Genomic DNA, 18,478 nt, shown 5'->3' with positions numbered 1-18,478 from the left:
GATTGTCTCGCTTGGACTTTTCCAAATGTCTGTAGCTTGTCCTGTTTCCTTCAAGTTTATTATTCATTCGTCTTACAGTCAGAAAAACGCTTTATAAAAATATAAATGTTATTTATGTAACAATTCTAATACTCCTTGTGACATGTTTAATGCATTTGAAATGCTTGGCGACGAGACTGACTGTATTAAGTTTGGATGGAAAACATCCCTCCAATGATCAGGAGACAGATTGGCCCAGAACACAGAGGCCGCACACAGGGGCAAAGGGACACGAGGTGGGGTATCCTTGAGCTGATGCTTCATGGGGTCCAGGGTTACAGATTTCCTTTGCTGAATGGCAACAAGCAGGCATGAGTGCTGGGAGGTCATCTCATGTGTGGAATGTGATCATTGTGACATACGTGCCCAATCCACCTTCAGCAGTCTGTTTAACAGGAAGCCCTGAGACCAGGGATCCCAGTTTGACAGAAGTGCTTCTAAGTTCTTATTCTTGGCACCAGCTTGAGCCATCTGTGGACAGCATGATAGTTGGAAGTGTCAAGGGTGACTGACCTTCACTTCCAGCCTGGGAAATAGATATCAAGAGAACATAAAATGATAGGACTTCAGCACACTGACCCGTACAAAGTGCCTAGAAAAATGTGTGGGATCAGAAATATTATTTCTAAACCAGGGCCTCTGGGACTTGGGATACAGCTTAGGTGATGCTAATAATTTAGAAACTGAAAGTATCTTCAGGTGGATGACAATTAGCATGTGCAGTGTTTAAGATGGAAACTTTCTAATGATTCTAAGGTTACGGTTCCTTCTTGGTAAAGAAATTAAATATGGTCTGATATGGAGAATCTGTTTGGAAGTGCCTAGAAGTTAGAGATTGGAATAAATTTTAGGATTTATTTGGAAACACACACACACACACACACACACACACACACACACACACACACACACTCCCCAAACCAGTTTAGCTGAAATAGCTCCAGTTTCTCCATGAGATCCTATCTGAAAATATAAGGTGGAGGGTGATACCAATAATGACTTCTGCTCTCTGCACATGCCCGCATGGGTGATCAAACCCACAAATACAAATACATAAAAATAAAATTTAAAAGGGTGATTGTGGCTGGGATTGGTGGCACTCTGGAGGTAGAGTCAGGTGGATCTCTGAATTAGAGACCAGCCTGGTTTACAGAGTTCTAGGGCAGTCAGGGCTACATAGTGAGACCTTGAATAAAAACAAAATGAAAAGATCACATGCAAGATGAGTACACACTGCAGAAATAGGAAAATAAGGGGACTCATACTTCTATTCTAGCTGTTCTAGAGGACTATGGGTGATTTTTGTAAAGTCCATCTCATGGTAGGTTCTGTTGGACTTTATGCTCTATGCTCGCCTTTTCTTGTCCCCCACCCACCCACACATAACATATTATAGTTTAGGTCTATTTTTCCCAGAGGCTTTTGCCAACTGGTTTCTGTATCAGGAATTCACTGGGAGACAACAAATATTGGAAGCTGGGAGTTAGGGGAGAAACCAGGGTATGTGTTTCAGCTGCTTGTGCTTTGGGTGAGATGCAGTGTGTAGTCTCTTCCAAATTCTTTCACAAGCTGTGAGTTCTGACTCCAGCTTCTGTCAGGGCAGCCCCTAGGAGTTTGGCTCCTAGAGAGGGTCCTGGCTCGTGGATCTTGGTAATGGTTCCAGATGGTTCTAAGTCAGCAGCTCTCAACCTGTGGGTTGTGACCCCTTTGGAGGTTGAAAGACCCTTTCACAGGAGTTGCATATCAGATATCTTGCATATCAGATATTTACATTTCTATTCCTAACAGTGGCAAAATGACAGTTATGAAGTAGCAACATGCTATGAGGAGCTGTACTAAAGGACCACAACGTGAGGAACTGTATATTAAAGAGCTGCAGATTGGGGAAGGTTGAACACCACAGTTCTAAGACTCTAGAGTTGAGTGTGATTTTCGTTTAGCTTGTTAACTGTGGTAAATTAGGTAAATTGAGTTTTGAATGTTGAACCAGCCTTCCATCCCTGAATGAACCCCAGGTAGTCTTTTAGTGGCCAAGTTGAGCATCCTTAACATGACTGTTTAGAATCTAAAATGCTTCAAAGTCTGAAACTTTCTGAATGCTTACATGCCATCACAAGGGGCAAATTCTACTCCCGATCCCATGTAACAGGTTGCAATAAAAATAAGAAAACTAAAATTTTGTTTTCAAATTGCCAGAGCTAGGGATGGCTCAGTGGCTAGGAGCACTTGCTGTTTTTAGAGAGGACTTGGATTTGGGTCCCAGAATCTAGCAGCTCATAACTATCTGCAACCCGACTTCCAGGGGATGCTGCTTTCTGGCCTCCACAAGGACTGTGGGCACACAATGCACATAAATACACAAAGACAAAATACTCATACACATAAAATAAAAGCAAATCTTTCAGGGGCTGGAGAAATGACTCAGAGGTTAAGAGCAGTGTGCTCTTCCCAAGATCTTGAGTTCAATTTCCAGCAACCACATGGGGGCTCACACTCCTAGGATCTGATGCCCTCTTCTAGCAAGCAGATGTACATACAGATAGAGCACTCATTTACGTAAAAGAAACAGGTAAACCCTTTAAAAATCTTTCAGGCGACAATCAATCCTGCAAGATTGATTCTGCTTAAAAATTTTTAGTGTAACATTTCCTTCAGGTTGATGGGGTATTTGTGAAGCATAGATGCTTTTTATATTTAGACTTTGGTTTCCTTTCTAAAATATTTCACCATGGTATGCACATATCTCCAACTCAGAAAAACATGAACGCTTCTGGTCTCAAACATTTTATATAAAGAACATGCCACTTGCTCGGTGGCAGAGATGACACACACCTGTAAAACTAGCACTTCTGGAGGCAGAGGCAGGCGGATCTGAGTTCGAGGCCAGCCTGGTCTACAGAGTTCCAGAACAGCCAGGGCCACATGGCACTCTCTCAGATGATAATTGAATGACAAAAACAGGCAGCTCGCAGCCCTAAGCAGGACATTTATGTATACCTTCTCAAGGGTCGGGGAACATCTTACTATACGGAGGAGGAAGGTGTAAGACTGAGAATGGCAATGAGAGCTGGGGAATGGTTCTGGGCATGTCATGACTGTTGTACTCATGAACTTATAGGAACTGTGACTACCAGCACAAAATCGAGTCAATCACTATTCTAGCATGGGTGGAGGAAGGGCTTGCCCCTCCACACCTAGCTGAGGAGCTATAGGCAACTGAAGGCACCTGGGAGAGAGGGAGTCATTTTTCTTTTGGGATGTGGCCCTTGGTAGATTGTCCACACTCAAGTGGGCAGTGTCACACCCTTGTACTGGTAGGCAGCACTAACTGGATTTAGTTGGCTATATCCAGTGTTGGGGAGCGGGGCAAGAATGTGGAAGTGTTGCTGGTGGTTGGGAGAGGAGATTTGTGCTGGAGATGATCAAGATACAGTGTGTGTGTGTGTGTGTGTGTGTGTGTGTGTGTGTGTGTGTGTATCCCCACCCCACCCCACCCCGTTTCTCTGTGTAGCCCTGACTGACCTAGAACTCGCTCTGCAGATCAGGTTGGCCTCAAATTCAGAGATCCGGCTGCCTCTGACTCCTGAGTTTTGGGATTAAAGGCAAGAATAAATATTTTAAAGGAACACCCAAGAAGAAAACCTGGGGGAAGCCTGCAGACCTAGGACTTGGTGGTACTTACAGAGGGGCATTTTGAACATTAGACCCTAGAGTTGAGGTGGTCTGGAGAGTATTGAAAGTATGGCAGCAGTTGAATCCCAAACTGAAAAGTACTTGCAACCAGAACCACTGTGGACTTGTCTAAAGCCCGGCATTACCCCCGCCCAATTCACACCATCCTCCAACTGCCCTCCCTCAAATCGATCTCAAACCACGCTCCACTAGCCCTGCCGCTGCACACGTACGCTCCGATTGCACCTCAACTCCCAGAAGCCTCTGAGGAACTGTTTTGTATTTTGCGGGACCCATGTTTCCGGCAGGGTCCCACGGCTCTCCTAGGTGGTCTTTCAAAGACCACTGAGCCTGCTGGGCTCAACCAGATTTCTCCGCTGGGGACTACACTTCCCAGCGGGCCTTGCGCTCAAGCAAAGTCCACTTCCGGCGCGTTCCGGCCGAACTGTCTGAGGGTGGATCCTTCTGGTCCCGGTTCGGCGGGGCGAGGGCGTGGCTGCCCGGGGCGTGGCGGGCGTGGGTGTTGCCGGGGGTGTGTCCCTGAGCAGCGGCCTTGGGGTGCCTGCAGCCTGGCAAGGAGAGCGTGCGCCCCTCGCGTGACATGCGGGGGGTGGCCAGTATGGGGTCCTGCGAACCCCGGGCCCTCCTGGGGCGCGGCGTGCTCTGCACAAAGCCCTGGCCTGGCGGAGGTCCGGCGGGGACTACAGCTGTTCCCGGGCGTCCCGCCCGGGGAAGGCCGCGCTCCAGGAACAGCCTGGCTTCCCAGGGCAGGCAAGGAGCAGTGACCTCGGGGCCTGCGCACAAAGGTGAGTGTCATGTGTCCGCGCTGAGTGGACCAAGATGAATCTATTCTGGGTGTGAAGGAAGGATAAGGTTCGAGGGTTCTCGAGGCCCTGGTGTTGGAGATGGTGTCTCTGTGCTCTTGATTGTGATGGTTAATTAAGAATCAGTCCTTGAAAGCTCAGCTTGAATCAGAGCAGTCAGGCAGAGGTACTGGAGGGACATTGACATCTCCAGGGTCAACTTAGTTTAGACTTGTCTCCACGTCCATGCTTCAAGAAATGAAACTCTCAGTGGGACAAGAGATGGCTTAGCCATTGCGAGTACTTGTTTGGTTCCTAGTATCCACATGGTGGTTCACAACCATCCCTAACTCCAGTTACAGGGGCTATAACATTCTCCTCTGAACTTTATGGGCAACAGGCACATACGTGGTGCACATGTATTCATGCAAGCAAGACAAAAAAGAAAAGAGAGACAATCCCACTCCACATCCCACCCTCTCCTTACTCCCACACAGTGTAATATGGGGATTTCATCTCTCTTTTAAAAACTGTCCCGCTCTGCTCATGCAGGGTGTAGTCTTGTGTAGACTTGGTGTCTAGTCCTTCCTTTCCCCCAGCTCTGCTTTCCAGAGATACCAACTTCCTCCAGGAGATAAACCGCAAAGAGGAAGCTGCCCCTACAGGGACTAAACTTAAAGCCAAGTCTCAGGTGAGTCACGTTTCCGCTCTGCTTCCTGAAATAGTCTTGCTTTCACAACACTTAGTGTTGTTTATTTTCTCTGAAAAGTTTTCAGTTAAGGAGACCTGTTCTGGTTGCTGCTTCTTCCTATTCTGGTGAGTGATGGGCTATAGGGATAGCTTCAAACTGATTCTCCTTCCCTTTCATCCCAGCTATTCTTTCTTGGTTGAGGAAATGACTCATCCCCTTCATTGTTCCATTTATTTCAGAAGGATTTTTGTTTGTTTGTTTTGATTTGGATAAGGTCTATCTACATAGCCTTGGCTGCCCTGGAACTCACTATGTAGACTATACAGACCAGGCTGGCCTTGAACTCACAGAGCTCTGCCTGCCTCTTACAAGTGCTGGGATTAGAGGGGTTTACCACCATATCCTACTTCAGAAGGATTCCTGTGTTCAGAACTGTAGCAGTCCTACCTGGTTTCTATGATGCTCACAAGGGAGGAGAAATATATAATGGCTGGGGCTTGTTTAGTGGGTTGAGGAGAAGGCTCAATGGGTAAGAGCACTTGCTCTTGAAGCAGATGGACCTGAGTTTTAATACCCAGTACCTGTGTAAGACGGCAGGTATGTACCTATAGACTGGAATTTCCAGGCAGAGGCAGATCCATTTATAGAGCTCTCTGGCTAGTCAGCTTAGCCAAAAAGGTCAACTTCTAATTCAGTGAGAAAACCTGTCTCAAAGCAATAAAGAAAGAGGCTCAGCATGCTGGTTATGGCAGGGACACACATATACAACACACATGCGCGCGCACACACACACACCACAGTTTTTGGTTGTGAACCTAGCCCCACCCACAGTTTTGACTGGGCTGGTAGTATAGCTCAGAGGTAAACTACTTGCTTCCAAGCCAGACAACCTGAGTTTGATCCCCAGGAGCCACAGGAAGGAGGAAGAGAACCTGAAAAGTTTTCTTCTGACATTGACATATGCACTTGTAGACCCATTCACACACACACACACACACACACACACACACACACACACACACACACGCACACACACACACACATAAATGTAATGAGATTTTTGGAACTGATTTTAAGTTTAAAGAACATTTCTTGATCTCTAGGAGCTTACAACAGAAAAGTTCACAGAAAGTCAAGGCAGCATGTAAGAGTCCAGATTCCCTACCTTGGGTCTGGTACCCCTTTCTCTTATTTCTTTAATTTTGAGACAGGGTCTCACAATGTTGTCTTGGCTAACCAGGAGCTCACTATGTGGACAGCTTTGAACTCATGGAGCTCTTCTTGCCTCTGTCTTCCTAATGCTAGGATTAACCTTATTGTTTACTGTTGATCTCATGACTGTGTTTCTGTGATATTTGCTTCTACTCCCTTCTCTTCTGAATGCCAGATAGTTCACCACAGGTCAGCTCTTGCTACTTTTGCTCAAAACTCTCCAAGGTGTCCTTGAAGAAAGGCCCCATCCCGAAAGTGACAGAGCAGATAGATGACTGAGACGTGGTTTCTCACTACCTCTGACTTCTGCCTGTCATCTTCATTCTCTTTGTGTCTGGAAAGTTGCCTTCACATTTCATGATCAGAGCCTTTAAAATCTCAAATATTGGGGCCGGAGAGATAGGTCTGTGGTTAAGAGTACTTACTGCTGTATCAGAGGGCCAGAGTTTGGATCTCAACATGGAAATCAGGCAGCTGAAAGCTGCCTGTGCCTGTAGCTCCAGGGGATCTGATGCCTACTTCTAGCCTCTGCAGGCACAGGTGCATGGGTACACACACACACACACACACACACACACACACACACACACACACTCACACACACACACTCCCCACCCACACACACACACACTCATACATACACACACCACCCAACACCCACACACACACCCCCCCACCCACCCCACACACACACCCCACACACACCCACACACCCCCCACACACACACCACACACATACACACACACCACCACACACATACACCACACACACACACACACACACACACACACACACACCACACCCACACACACACCACACACACCACCCCACACACACACACCCCACACACACACACACACACACACACACACACACACACACACACACACACACACACCCCCACACACACACCCCACACACACACCACACACACAACATCCACACACACACACACACACCCACATACACACACACACACACACACCTCGCACACACCCCACACACACAACATACACACACACCACACACACACACACACACACACACACACACACACACACACACACACACACACCACACACACACATACTCACACACACACACACACACTCACACACACACACACACACACACACACACACACACACACACACACACACACACACACACACACACACACACAACACACACACACACACACACACACACACACACACACTCACACACACACACACCCCCACACACACACTCCCAACACACACACACACACTCACACCCCCTCCTTGAAACCACACTCACCCCCTCCACACCCAACCCCCCACCCTCGCACACCCACACACACACCCCCATACACACACACACACCCCTACTCACCCACCCATCCCTCCCCCCACACACACACTCATACATACACACACACACACACTTACACACACACACCCCCACACACACACTCACATACACACACATGAAGGGGAGAAAATGAATGTAAAAAAATCAAAAGGGAGGAAGGATGGCATGGCAAGGTGTGCGGTCATGGGCTGTTGCCTCAGGCACTCAGGATGCTGTGATGAGTAGGACCAGCAGCACCTTGAGCCTAGGGGTTTGAGATAAGCCAGGCATCAGAGCGAGATTGTTTTTTTCAAGAAGGAAAAGAAAAGTCAAAACAAATTATTGCCAGCTATGAGAAAACACCCTACTGCTTTTCTTTCCCTCAGGAGTCATGCAATTCTCTTCTCCTTGATGGTGACAAAGTAGCAACAATTGCTAGAGAAATAGACACAAGCACTCTAGGACTCAGGCATAACGAGACACTGAACATATTTGTCCCATTGACTCACTTAGAAAAGTGATTTAAAAAAAAACACCTTTAGGATGAGTTTTGTAACCTGAAGATTTTCCCTTTTAAAAAAATTTTGTTTAAAAACTATAAAATCATTCTATTGTGGTTCCACTTAACATGTAAACTGTATTACTGCATACACAATGTGGTTTTTCATATTACCCCCAAAATTAGGCACCATCTTCTCATTCTCTTATTTTTGTAAAAACATACAGATTTCTAAAAACATAAATATGACTTGGTTTGGTTACTAAAGCAAATCTGAAAAGTATTAGAGGATCTGAAGGAGAAAATAATAAGTACAAGATTGATCTTCCAGAATCATGAAGTTGGGACTCTAGGACTGGGCGCTGTAGACAGCCTCTGGGAGACCGTGTGAAAATACAAAACATAAAACAAAAGGTCAGCAGTGGTCTGAGACCAGGATTTTCCTTGCTTTCTTTGTCTATTTTGAAAGAGAGTATCTTTACTTACTCTTTGTCAGTTCTTGGTATGCAATCAATGTACCTTGATGATAGCCTCCTTACCCCCAACCCCACCCCGTCCCCCAACTTCACGTCATTTCCACTGTATCCAGTTAGTGCAGTCTGCTCTAGTGTTGTCTAGTGCAGTCTGTTAGTGTCGACTGCTCTTGTTGGCACTCAGTTCTGTTCTTTGTAACAGGACACTATGGCAGGCAGGATGTTGAGGGCCAAGAAGCATTTGTTTTAGGCTAGATGGCTCAGACAGGCATGGTAGGCCATGCTTTGCTCAGGCTCACAGAGCAGTTCTCAGCTCTCCAAGTGCTGTCAGCATCAGCTCTTTTCACTCTCCAGCTAAGGAAATTTCTCTATCAGGGGTTTACTAACATTGGACTAGGAGATGGCTAAGTAGGTAAGTGTTTGCTAGGTAAGTACAAGGCCCTGAGTTCATTCCAACACACACACACACACACACACACACACACACACACTCACACACATTCACACACACACCCACACTCCTACCCCCCACTCACTCACATACTCACACCAACTCACACTCACACACATTCACACACACACACACCTACTCCCCCACTCACCACACACCACACCACACACATTCACACACACACACACACACACACCCCCCCCACCCACCCCACACTCACCAACTCACACCCCACACACATTCACACACACACACACACACCCCTACCCCCCACCACTCACATACTCACACCAACTCACACCACACACATTCACACACACACACTCCCACCCCCCTCACACACACTCACATACACTAACTCACACTCCACACACATTCACACACACACACCACACACACCCCTACCCCCACACACACACCCCACATACCACACCAACTCACACTCCCCACACACATTCACACACACACTCACACCCACCCCTACCCCCCACACTCACATACTCACACCAACCACACACATCACACACACACACCCACACCCACTCTACCCCCCTCACACACACACTCACATACTCACACCAACTCAGACTCACACACATTCACACACACACACACTCACTCACACACACTCCTACCCCCCCCACTCACATACTCACACCACACCACACACATTCACACACACACACTCACACCCACTCTTACCCCCCTCACACACACACTCACATACTCACACCAACTCACAATCACACACATTCTCGCTCACTTACTCACTCACTCACTCACTCACTCACTCACTCACTCACTCAAAGATAACCACCAGAGCCATTTGGTCCTGTTTTTCCAAGATTGAGTAAGGTGCCTTTAGGTTAAAGTTACGGTGGTGTCTTATTCACAGACTGACATTCTGTGGGAACTTTGCTTTGTAGTATACAGACCTTCCAGTAGAAGAGCTCAGGTATTGGTCAGTGCCGCGATTTTTATTATATTTATTAGGTTTGGTGTCATCAGGTTTGGTACAGTGAGAGATACTCAGATTGGAAGGCTGAAAAGATTGGCTTATCTATCTTTCTTCCTGGTCTTTTATTTTGAGACAGGATCTTGAGGTGTGTGGTTGCTCTTGTTTTCTTCTTAATGAGCCTCCAGTGAAAGTGGCAGGCAATAGCATCCCTCAGGCCCTGCTGAGGGATGACCTGTCCTGGATTCTTTCCCGGTCCTTGGTCTTGTGCTGTTCCAGGATCACATGTGTCACAAGGTTGAGACAGACTCTAAGAACCTGGAGTGCCAAGGAGAACTCAGCTTTCATTCTGTATTGTTAGAAATTGATGACATTTTTATGTGATTACATGCCTGTGCTGATTTGTTTTATGTCAACTTAACACAAGCTATAGTCATCTGAGGGAAGGGAACCTCAGGAAAATGTCTCCATTGATCAGGTTGTTTGCAAGCCTGTAAGGCATTTTGTAACCTACTGATCAATGGGGCCCAGTTCATCATGGGTGGGGTCACCCCTGGGCAGGCGGTCCTGGGTTCTATAAGAAAAGTGAGTAAGCCATGAGGAGCAAGCCAGTAAGCAGTACCCCTCCATGGCCTCTGCTTCACCTCCTGACTCTGGTTTCCTGTCCTGCTTGAATTTCTGTCTGACTTCCTCCAATTATGGACTACAGTGTGGAGTGTAAGCTGAATAAACCCTTTCCTCCCAACTTGTCATGGTGTTTCATCATAGCAGTAGTGACCTTAACTAAGACACTCTCCAAATGCATTTCCCTCCTAAAGGACTAGGATGGGGACTTGAACACAGGGTGGGGTGGACACAGTTTATTTAAGAACCCTCTGGTGACCTGTGATCATGGGCACTGGCTGAGCAACAGTACATTTTTGTCATTTCAGGGCTTGGTGACATTTGGGGATGTGGCTGTAGTTTTCTCCCAGGAGGAGTGGGAATGGCTCACCTCTGAGCAGAGGAGTCTGTACTGGAAGGTGATGCTGGACAACTACAGGAACCTGGCATCCCTGGGTGAGGGAATCCCCACTCCCGCCCTACTTTTTCCTCATTCATGCCTGAGGTAGTAGAATCTTCCATTTATTCTTCCACGGTCCCTGCAGGGCCCACTTTTGTCGAGCCAAGGGGACTGCATTCCAAGTCAAAACCCCCAGCATGACCACATCTTGGTTTTCTTTCTTTTTTTCCTGTTTTTCTTATGGATCTAGGACTTTGTGCTTCTAAGCCAGATATGATTGCCTTGCTGGAACAAGGCACGGGCCCCTGGATGATGGGAAGAGGCCGGTGCACAGGTGAGTGTGAGGAAGTGGACAGTGTGGCTGCTGCTGGCCCAGCTTATTCCCTCAGACTCAGAATTGCTCCATCCTCTCTCTGCTCTGCAGCATGGCCTCAGGCCCTCTGTAGACAATTTACTTTTCTCCGCATGCCTCCTTTGCCTCCCAGTCTTATAGAATCATCTTTGTTATCTATCTATCTATCTATCTATCTATCTATCTATCTATCTATCTATCTATGATGTGTCTGTATGACTTAGTTTTGTGTATGTGGGTGCTTTACCTGTGCATGTGTCTGGGCACGGCAGCATATGCATGCCTGGTGCCTGCAAAGGGTAGAAGAGGACAGTAGATCTTCTGGAATTGGAGTTACAGTTGTGAGCCGCCATTCAGGTGTTGGGAATCGAACTCAGGCCATCTGGAAGAGCAGCAAGCCATCTCTCTAGCCTTTCTTTAAGAATTATCTTGCGTGTTTGGGTATTTTGCGGGCATGCATGTCTGTGCACCATGTGCGCACCCCCATCCCCACACAACACATAAAAGAGCTGTTTGCTTTGTTAATTTCTTTTAGACTTGAAGGCTGTGCAGGAGACCAAGGAGCTCCCTCCAAAGGACTTAAGTGAAGAAACATCCCAGGCAGTGCTAAGAAGACGGCTCCTGCACCGTAGACCCACGTGCTACATGTCAGGGGCATCCTGGGATGGAGGTGCTGGGTTCAAGGCACAGAGGGTGAGTTGCTATGTGTTTATGTGTGTGTACCTGTGTGTGTTTAGGTTTAGGTGAGTATACCCGTGTGTATTTATATGTATGCTACAAGTCAGAGGCTAATGTTTGAGACACAGAGGGTAAGTTGGGGGTAAACTTCGGGCAGCATTTATGACTCCTTGGAGAGTAGAGAAATTTCCACTTGAACACAATCCTCTCCACAAGAGATGGAGGAGGAGAGAGTTATGGCAGTTCCTCGAATCATAGAGCAAGAGTGTGGGGGTGGGATGAATCACAAACATGCTATTCATGTGTCTGATGTGATTTAGAGCGAATGTCTGAAAACTGTGAGCAGGATCTCGGTGGTCCCTCCTATTCCTCTCTGCTGGGAGAATTCCTTCCCTGAGAAGATGAGGACATCTACCCCTCCTCATAAAGTCCTAATGACCAAACGTCTTAGTTAGGTTTCTGTCGCTCTGATAGACCATCATGACCAAAAGCAACCTGGGGACAAAGGTTTTATTTCATATAACGGCTTGTAGACCATTGTCCAGGGAAGTCAGGGTGGAAACTCAAACAAGGCAAGGAACCTAGAGGCAGGGGCTGATGCAGAGGCCATAGAGGAGTGCTGCTTACTGGCTGGCTTCCCATGGCTTGTTCAGCCTGTCTTCTTATATCTGGACCACAGGTCTAGTGGTGACACCAGTTACAGTGGGTTGGGCCTTCCCACATCAGTCACTAATTAAGAAAATACCCTACAGGCTTGCCTGTAGGCCTTTCCGGTAGGATTATTTCCTCAACTGAGGTTCTCTCTTCTCGAATGACTCTAGCCTGTACCAACTTGACAGAAAACTAGCCAACACACCAATGTATGGTTCCACCAAAGTTCATCCAGGGGAACTAATGCACTTACTGGCTTTAACTCCAGAGCATAGGTCAGGAGATACTGGGAGAAGTGTGGGTGACCCCAAAGTGGCTGTACCAGAAAGTCTTCACCCATTATGATGGTAGCTCTTACACACTGGCAGAGATAGAATTCATTTTTAACAAACCTCTCCAGCCTGTATACTTCCTGATACCATGTGCAGTTAGGGCTGAACTGCATTCAGGTGTCTGGGATGGGGGCTGGATCTCAAGTGAGTCCTGCGACTTTCCCCTACCTGTCTATGAGAGTGTCACCAGCCCACGGTTGCTCTGCTGGTCTCATGCAAGCAGACAGCTGATCTGATGAAGGTAGCAGAGTTTTCCCAGAGGACCCCACTCTGTGACACCCCCCAACCCCCACATACAAAATAAGGCCATTCCCAATCTAACCTCAATTGCTTAGCAGCCAGTAACACAGACTTCCACTTCCAGTGGATGGACACATTTCCACCCTACTCTGGCCACCCATTTCACACATATGTTCATACCATTTCAGGGCTCAAAGACCAACTCGGATATGGCTAGAGATAGTCCTCCAGAGCTTGTGTCAGCTCAGAAGAATTTCCGTAAGAATGCGACATGGGAGAACCGTGATGACCTGGGGCTCTTAGGTAAGGCCTGCTCCCTCCCAGGTCTGAGCCTTACCTTCAGAAGCCCTTACTTCCTACCTGTGGAGATTAGATCCCCGGAGCTGCAGTTACAGGTGATTGTGCACTGCCTGATATGAGCTCTGAGAACCAAACTCGGATCCTCTTCAGGAGAAGTCTGTCTTTGAGGGATCCTTCTCCCTCGTTCTAGTTCTTCTTGCAGTAACAGTTGTTTTCAGTCAGAATCAGGAAGCTGCTTACTCAGTTTCACGGTGACTAGAGAATAAGCAGACACTGTTGTTTTTAGGTGTTTCTGAAATGCATTTTATCTCTTTATTGGGGTAAGAGAAGGAGCCCTCAGGTACAGAGACAGCTAGCACCCAACTTGTTCTCAGGTGAGTATGCAGATGGCGTGGTGATGTCACTGTAGCTCTGATCAGGATGCGAATCCTCACCATCACACACTTACCAGGTCTCATAATCCTAGAGAGAGAATCACACTCTTAGACTTCAGAGTGACTCCTCTTCCTTTCTGCCTTCTTTTAACAGCTCATTTCCCTGTAGTTTTCTTTTTATTCTTACTGCTTGGTGCTTGTCAGCCTCTCAGGTTCCTGAGCATCTTTAAATGTTAAGTGACCTGTTGGTTTCATTTTGCATACTTGCTGGGCATCAGCAGAGGACTGGAGAAAGGAAAAACTGTGTCTGTCTGTCTGTCTGTCTCTGTCTCTGTTTCCCTGTCTCTGTCTCTGTCTCTGTCTCTCTCTGTGTGTGTGTGTGTGTATGTGTGTGTGTGTGTGTGTGAGAGAGAGAGAGAGAGAGAGAGAGACAGAGACAGAGACAGAGACAGAGACAAGTGTCAAGTTCAGGTATTGCAGGGAAACAAAGGTGTTATTCCTAATGGCTCCTTTATGCCAGCAGGATAGGGCAGACAGAGGATATATTGCAAGGAGACAGAGCAGATCTCTTCCTCTTGGTGCGTAATAAAGGAGATGTGTTTTCTTGGTCTGTTTCAGGCCAGCAGTCTGTACAGGAAGCCCAGGATTCGCTTCCAAGGCAGGACTCACATGCTGGAAGGGTAACAGGCAGCACTTGGAGCACTGAACGTGCGTGCTCCGCCTTCAGAGGAGATCAGGATTCTGAGTGTGTGTTTGAAAGGAATGGGCAGGACACAGCATTTGAGAGCCAGAACAGAGCCTTCTCAGAGGGGAGAGATGGTGTGTGTCTCAACTCTGGAAGATGGTTTCATTTGAACAGTTCAGAAGAGAGAAGTCATAATTGTGACTCAGGTAAAACTTCCCTCCCAAACCCAACAGTCATAAAAGAAACCAGAATCTATTCAGGAAAAAAACTTTTCAAATGTAATGAATGTAAGAAAACTTTCACCCAGAGCTCATCCCTTACTGTTCACCAGAGAATCCATACTGGAGAGAAGCCCTATAAATGCAATGAGTGTGGGAAGGCCTTCAGTGATGGTTCCTCCTTTGCACGACACCAGAGGTGCCATACAGGCAAGAAGCCGTATGAGTGCCTGGAGTGTGGCAAAGCTTTCATTCAGAACACCTCGCTAGTCCGTCACTGGAGGTACTATCACACTGGGGAGAAACCCTTCGACTGCATTGACTGTGGGAAAGCCTTCAGTGACCACATAGGACTCAATCAACACAGGCGGATTCACACCGGAGAGAAACCGTACACGTGTGACGTGTGCCACAAGTCCTTTAGGTATGGCTCATCCCTCACTGTGCACCAAAGGATTCATACTGGAGAGAAACCGTATGAGTGTGAGATTTGCAGAAAAGCCTTCAGCCACCACGCATCCCTCACTCAGCATCAGAGAGTGCATTCTGGAGAAAAGCCTTTTAAATGTAAAGAGTGTGGGAAAGCATTTAGGCAGAATATACATCTTGCTAGTCATTTGAGGATCCATACCGGGGAGAAGCCCTTTGAGTGTGGGGATTGTGGGAAGTCTTTCAGCATCAGCTCTCAGCTTGCCACACATCAGAGAATTCATACAGGAGAGAAGCCTTATGAATGTAAGGTTTGTAATAAAGCATTTACTCAGAAGGCTCACCTTGCACAACATCAGAAGACTCATACCGGGGAGAAGCCATATGAGTGTAAGGAATGTGGCAAGGCCTTCAGCCAGACCACTCACCTCATTCAACATCAGAGGGTTCATACCGGAGAGAAGCCCTATAAATGCCTAGAATGTGGGAAGGCGTTTGGTGACAACTCATCTTGTACTCAACATCAGAGACTTCACACTGGCCAGAGACCTTATGAGTGTGTGGAATGTGGGAAGGCATTCAAGACCAAGTCGTCCCTTATCTGTCATCGTAGATGTCACACAGGAGAGAAACCTTATGAGTGCAGTGCATGTGGCAAAGCCTTTAGCCATCGTCAGTCCCTTAGTGTACATCAGAGAATTCATTCTGGGAAGAAGCCGTATGAATGTAAGGAGTGTAGGAAAACCTTCATTCAGATTGGACACCTCAACCAACATAAGAGAGTCCATGCCGGAGAGAGAGCGTATAACTGCAGGAAGGGCAGGAGGGCCTTCAGGCAGATTGCACGTTTCACCCACCATCAGCGGATTCATTCTGAATCGCCAGCTCACCCTACTTTGCCTTCCACATCGAGTCCTGTGGATCTCTTCTCCAAGTTCGTCTGGAATCCATCCTCACTGTCATCGTCATAGTCTTAAAACCTCACCATTTCCACCACAACTCGTCTCACTGCCCCTTTGTTCATTTTTGTTGCTTAAAAGCCCTTTATGTTACAACCATGTTGGGTTATTTTTGGAGTGTAAATGTAATTAATTTGGTCACATAAAACTTACATTCACTGGTTAAAGCCTATCTTAGCACAGTGCCTGATCCATACCAAGTATTCAGCAAACTTGGGTCTTTTGAAATTTATTTTTGAAAATGGAAAATTTTTGTAATCAGCTCTGATAGAAACAATGCAGTAGAAAAAGATTAGGAGAAACCAGAGTTTAGAACAGGAAAGAAGTTCTCTAGGTTGGTAATGAGGTTGGCTTCTTTTCCTTGAAAACTTGGTTCTAAGCCAGGGGTATGGTGGGCTTACCTGCAATGCTAGAGTTCATGAATTCAAGGCCGATCCTGCAACTTAGTGAGACCCTATCCAAATAAAAATGAAACAGCTGGTCCTACAGTGCTGAGTGGTATTGTGGCTGTGGATTTGAACTACGTGAATGTAAGGTAAGGATAATGAGTGAGGAAGTTCTCCTGTACACTTGGCAATATCCTTAAGGACAGACAGCATAAGTGTATGTAGGCTACTTGGAACAAATGAATCAAAATAATTGGAAAATACAAGATTTTATATACATGAAGTTAAAACTACCAACAAATAAGAAAGAAAATCGAAGGGTTTGATCTATTTAAAAGTCACTGCTTTGTGAATGCATTCTTGGTAAACTTGCAAAGGAGTATGAGCTCTGGGGTAAACCGATCTACAGTAGAGGCAGCAAACTGACTTACAGAGAGTCTCACCGACTCTTTTCGTAGGGCCCATAATCTAAATTCCTGAAAATACCTTTATGTAGCTTTAAATTGGACAAATATTTTCAACATGATAATTATGTGAAGTTTACATTTCACTGTCTGAAGGTGAAGCATTGGCATGAAGACACATACTTACATACTTTTTGTGGTGCTTCTGTCTACAAAGGGGAAATTGTTCTGTGATGAAGACCGTTTGACTCAGAGAGGAAAAAAAGACGATATCTGAATCTTTATGGAAAATGCCTGCTGAACTGCGCAAAAACAGTTTGTTCTGTTTTTGAAAATAGAGTTTTACTGAGCCACACCCAGTCATTGGTTTACACATGGTCTTTGGCTGTTTGCTTACAGTGTCAGGATTGAGTCGCTGCACTGGGGACTGTCTGGCCCTATAGAGACACAGACAGAGCTGAAGAATGGAGGGGAATGGACAGAGCTTTCTAACCCCACGGCAGTAATAAGCCCTGACGGAAACCAAACAAAACCAAACAAGCCAAGCAACCAACAACAAAGCCCAAGAATAGGCCAGTGCGGTGGCTCAGCCGGTAAAGGCTCTCTTGCCATCTGGTGACCTGAGGTGGATGCTCGAAGCTCTAGTGATAGAAGGAGAAATCTCACTAGGAGAGTCCTCCAACCTTCACACAAGCGCTATCACATGCGTACCCCAAGCACATACAACACATATTTAAAATACAACTTATAAAGCAATTTATGAAGAGGTAAAATTATTAAATGAAATAAAAGCCTATAAAAGAGAAATATATGTAGAAGAAGTATTATTAAAATGTTTATAAATTATCTTTTCAAAACGGTCTCATAAAGGTATGTGGACAACTTCAGGAAATAATTAGGCAAAATCATAAAGATTATTTTTTTTAGAAAGATGTTTATTTGTTGATTGATTTATTTATTTTGAGGCAGAGTCTTTCTTTTTAGCCTTGGCTATCTTGGAACTTGCTATATAGACTAGGCTATCTCTGAGTTCACAGAAATCTGTCTGCCTCTGCCTCCCAAGTACTGGGATTAAAGGCATGTACCACCAGGCTTGGCTGTTTATTTATTTATTTATATATGTGGTGTGTGTGTGTGTGTGTGTGTGTGTGTGTGTGTGTGTGTGTGTGCACACCACGTGTGTTTGTGTACCCACAGAAGCCAGAAGAGAGCACTGGATCCTCAAGAGAACAACTCAGAACAGGAATTTAAAAAAAAATGCCAATCCAATCCAAAGATATTTAATACATGCTGAGGAATGACAGGAGGAAAATACTGTCTCATTTTATGTTAAGAGCAG

The 18,478-nt window shown here is 46.2% G+C and overlaps 1 protein-coding gene across 1 annotated transcript; it reads left to right on the top strand.

The window, feature by feature from the left end:
• Nucleotides 1–4,212: 4,212 nt before the first annotated feature.
• On the top strand, nt 4,213–16,483 carry Zfp28 (ZFP28 zinc finger protein). The gene is made up of 7 exons (XM_032894587.1): nt 4,213–4,517; nt 5,114–5,205; nt 11,061–11,187; nt 11,382–11,465; nt 12,019–12,176; nt 13,573–13,687; nt 14,677–16,483. The coding sequence occupies exons 1-7, from the start codon at nt 4,313–4,315 to the stop codon at nt 16,359–16,361; spliced, it is 2,466 nt and encodes an 821-aa protein (XP_032750478.1). The 5' UTR covers nt 4,213–4,312; the 3' UTR covers nt 16,362–16,483.
• Nucleotides 16,484–18,478: the final 1,995 nt, after the last annotated feature.

The sequence above is a fragment of the Rattus rattus genome, chromosome 2 (assembly GCF_011064425.1).
Source record: "Rattus rattus isolate New Zealand chromosome 2, Rrattus_CSIRO_v1, whole genome shotgun sequence".
In the NCBI taxonomy this organism is placed as follows: Eukaryota; Metazoa; Chordata; class Mammalia; order Rodentia; family Muridae; genus Rattus; species Rattus rattus.
This window is presented reverse-complemented; position numbering and strand designations above follow the sequence as displayed.

Bases quoted from the DNA above. Each gene is read 5' to 3' on its own strand.
- Zfp28 (XM_032894587.1), top strand. From the start codon at position 4,313: ATGCGGGGGGTGGCCAGTATGGGGTCCTGCGAACCCCGGGCCCTCCTG. The intron at 11,466-12,018 runs GTGAGTGTGAGG...AATTTCTTTTAG, and splicing joins GGGAAGAGGCCGGTGCACAG to ACTTGAAGGCTGTGCAGGAG. The intron at 12,177-13,572 runs GTGAGTTGCTAT...ATACCATTTCAG, and splicing joins CTGGGTTCAAGGCACAGAGG to GGCTCAAAGACCAACTCGGA.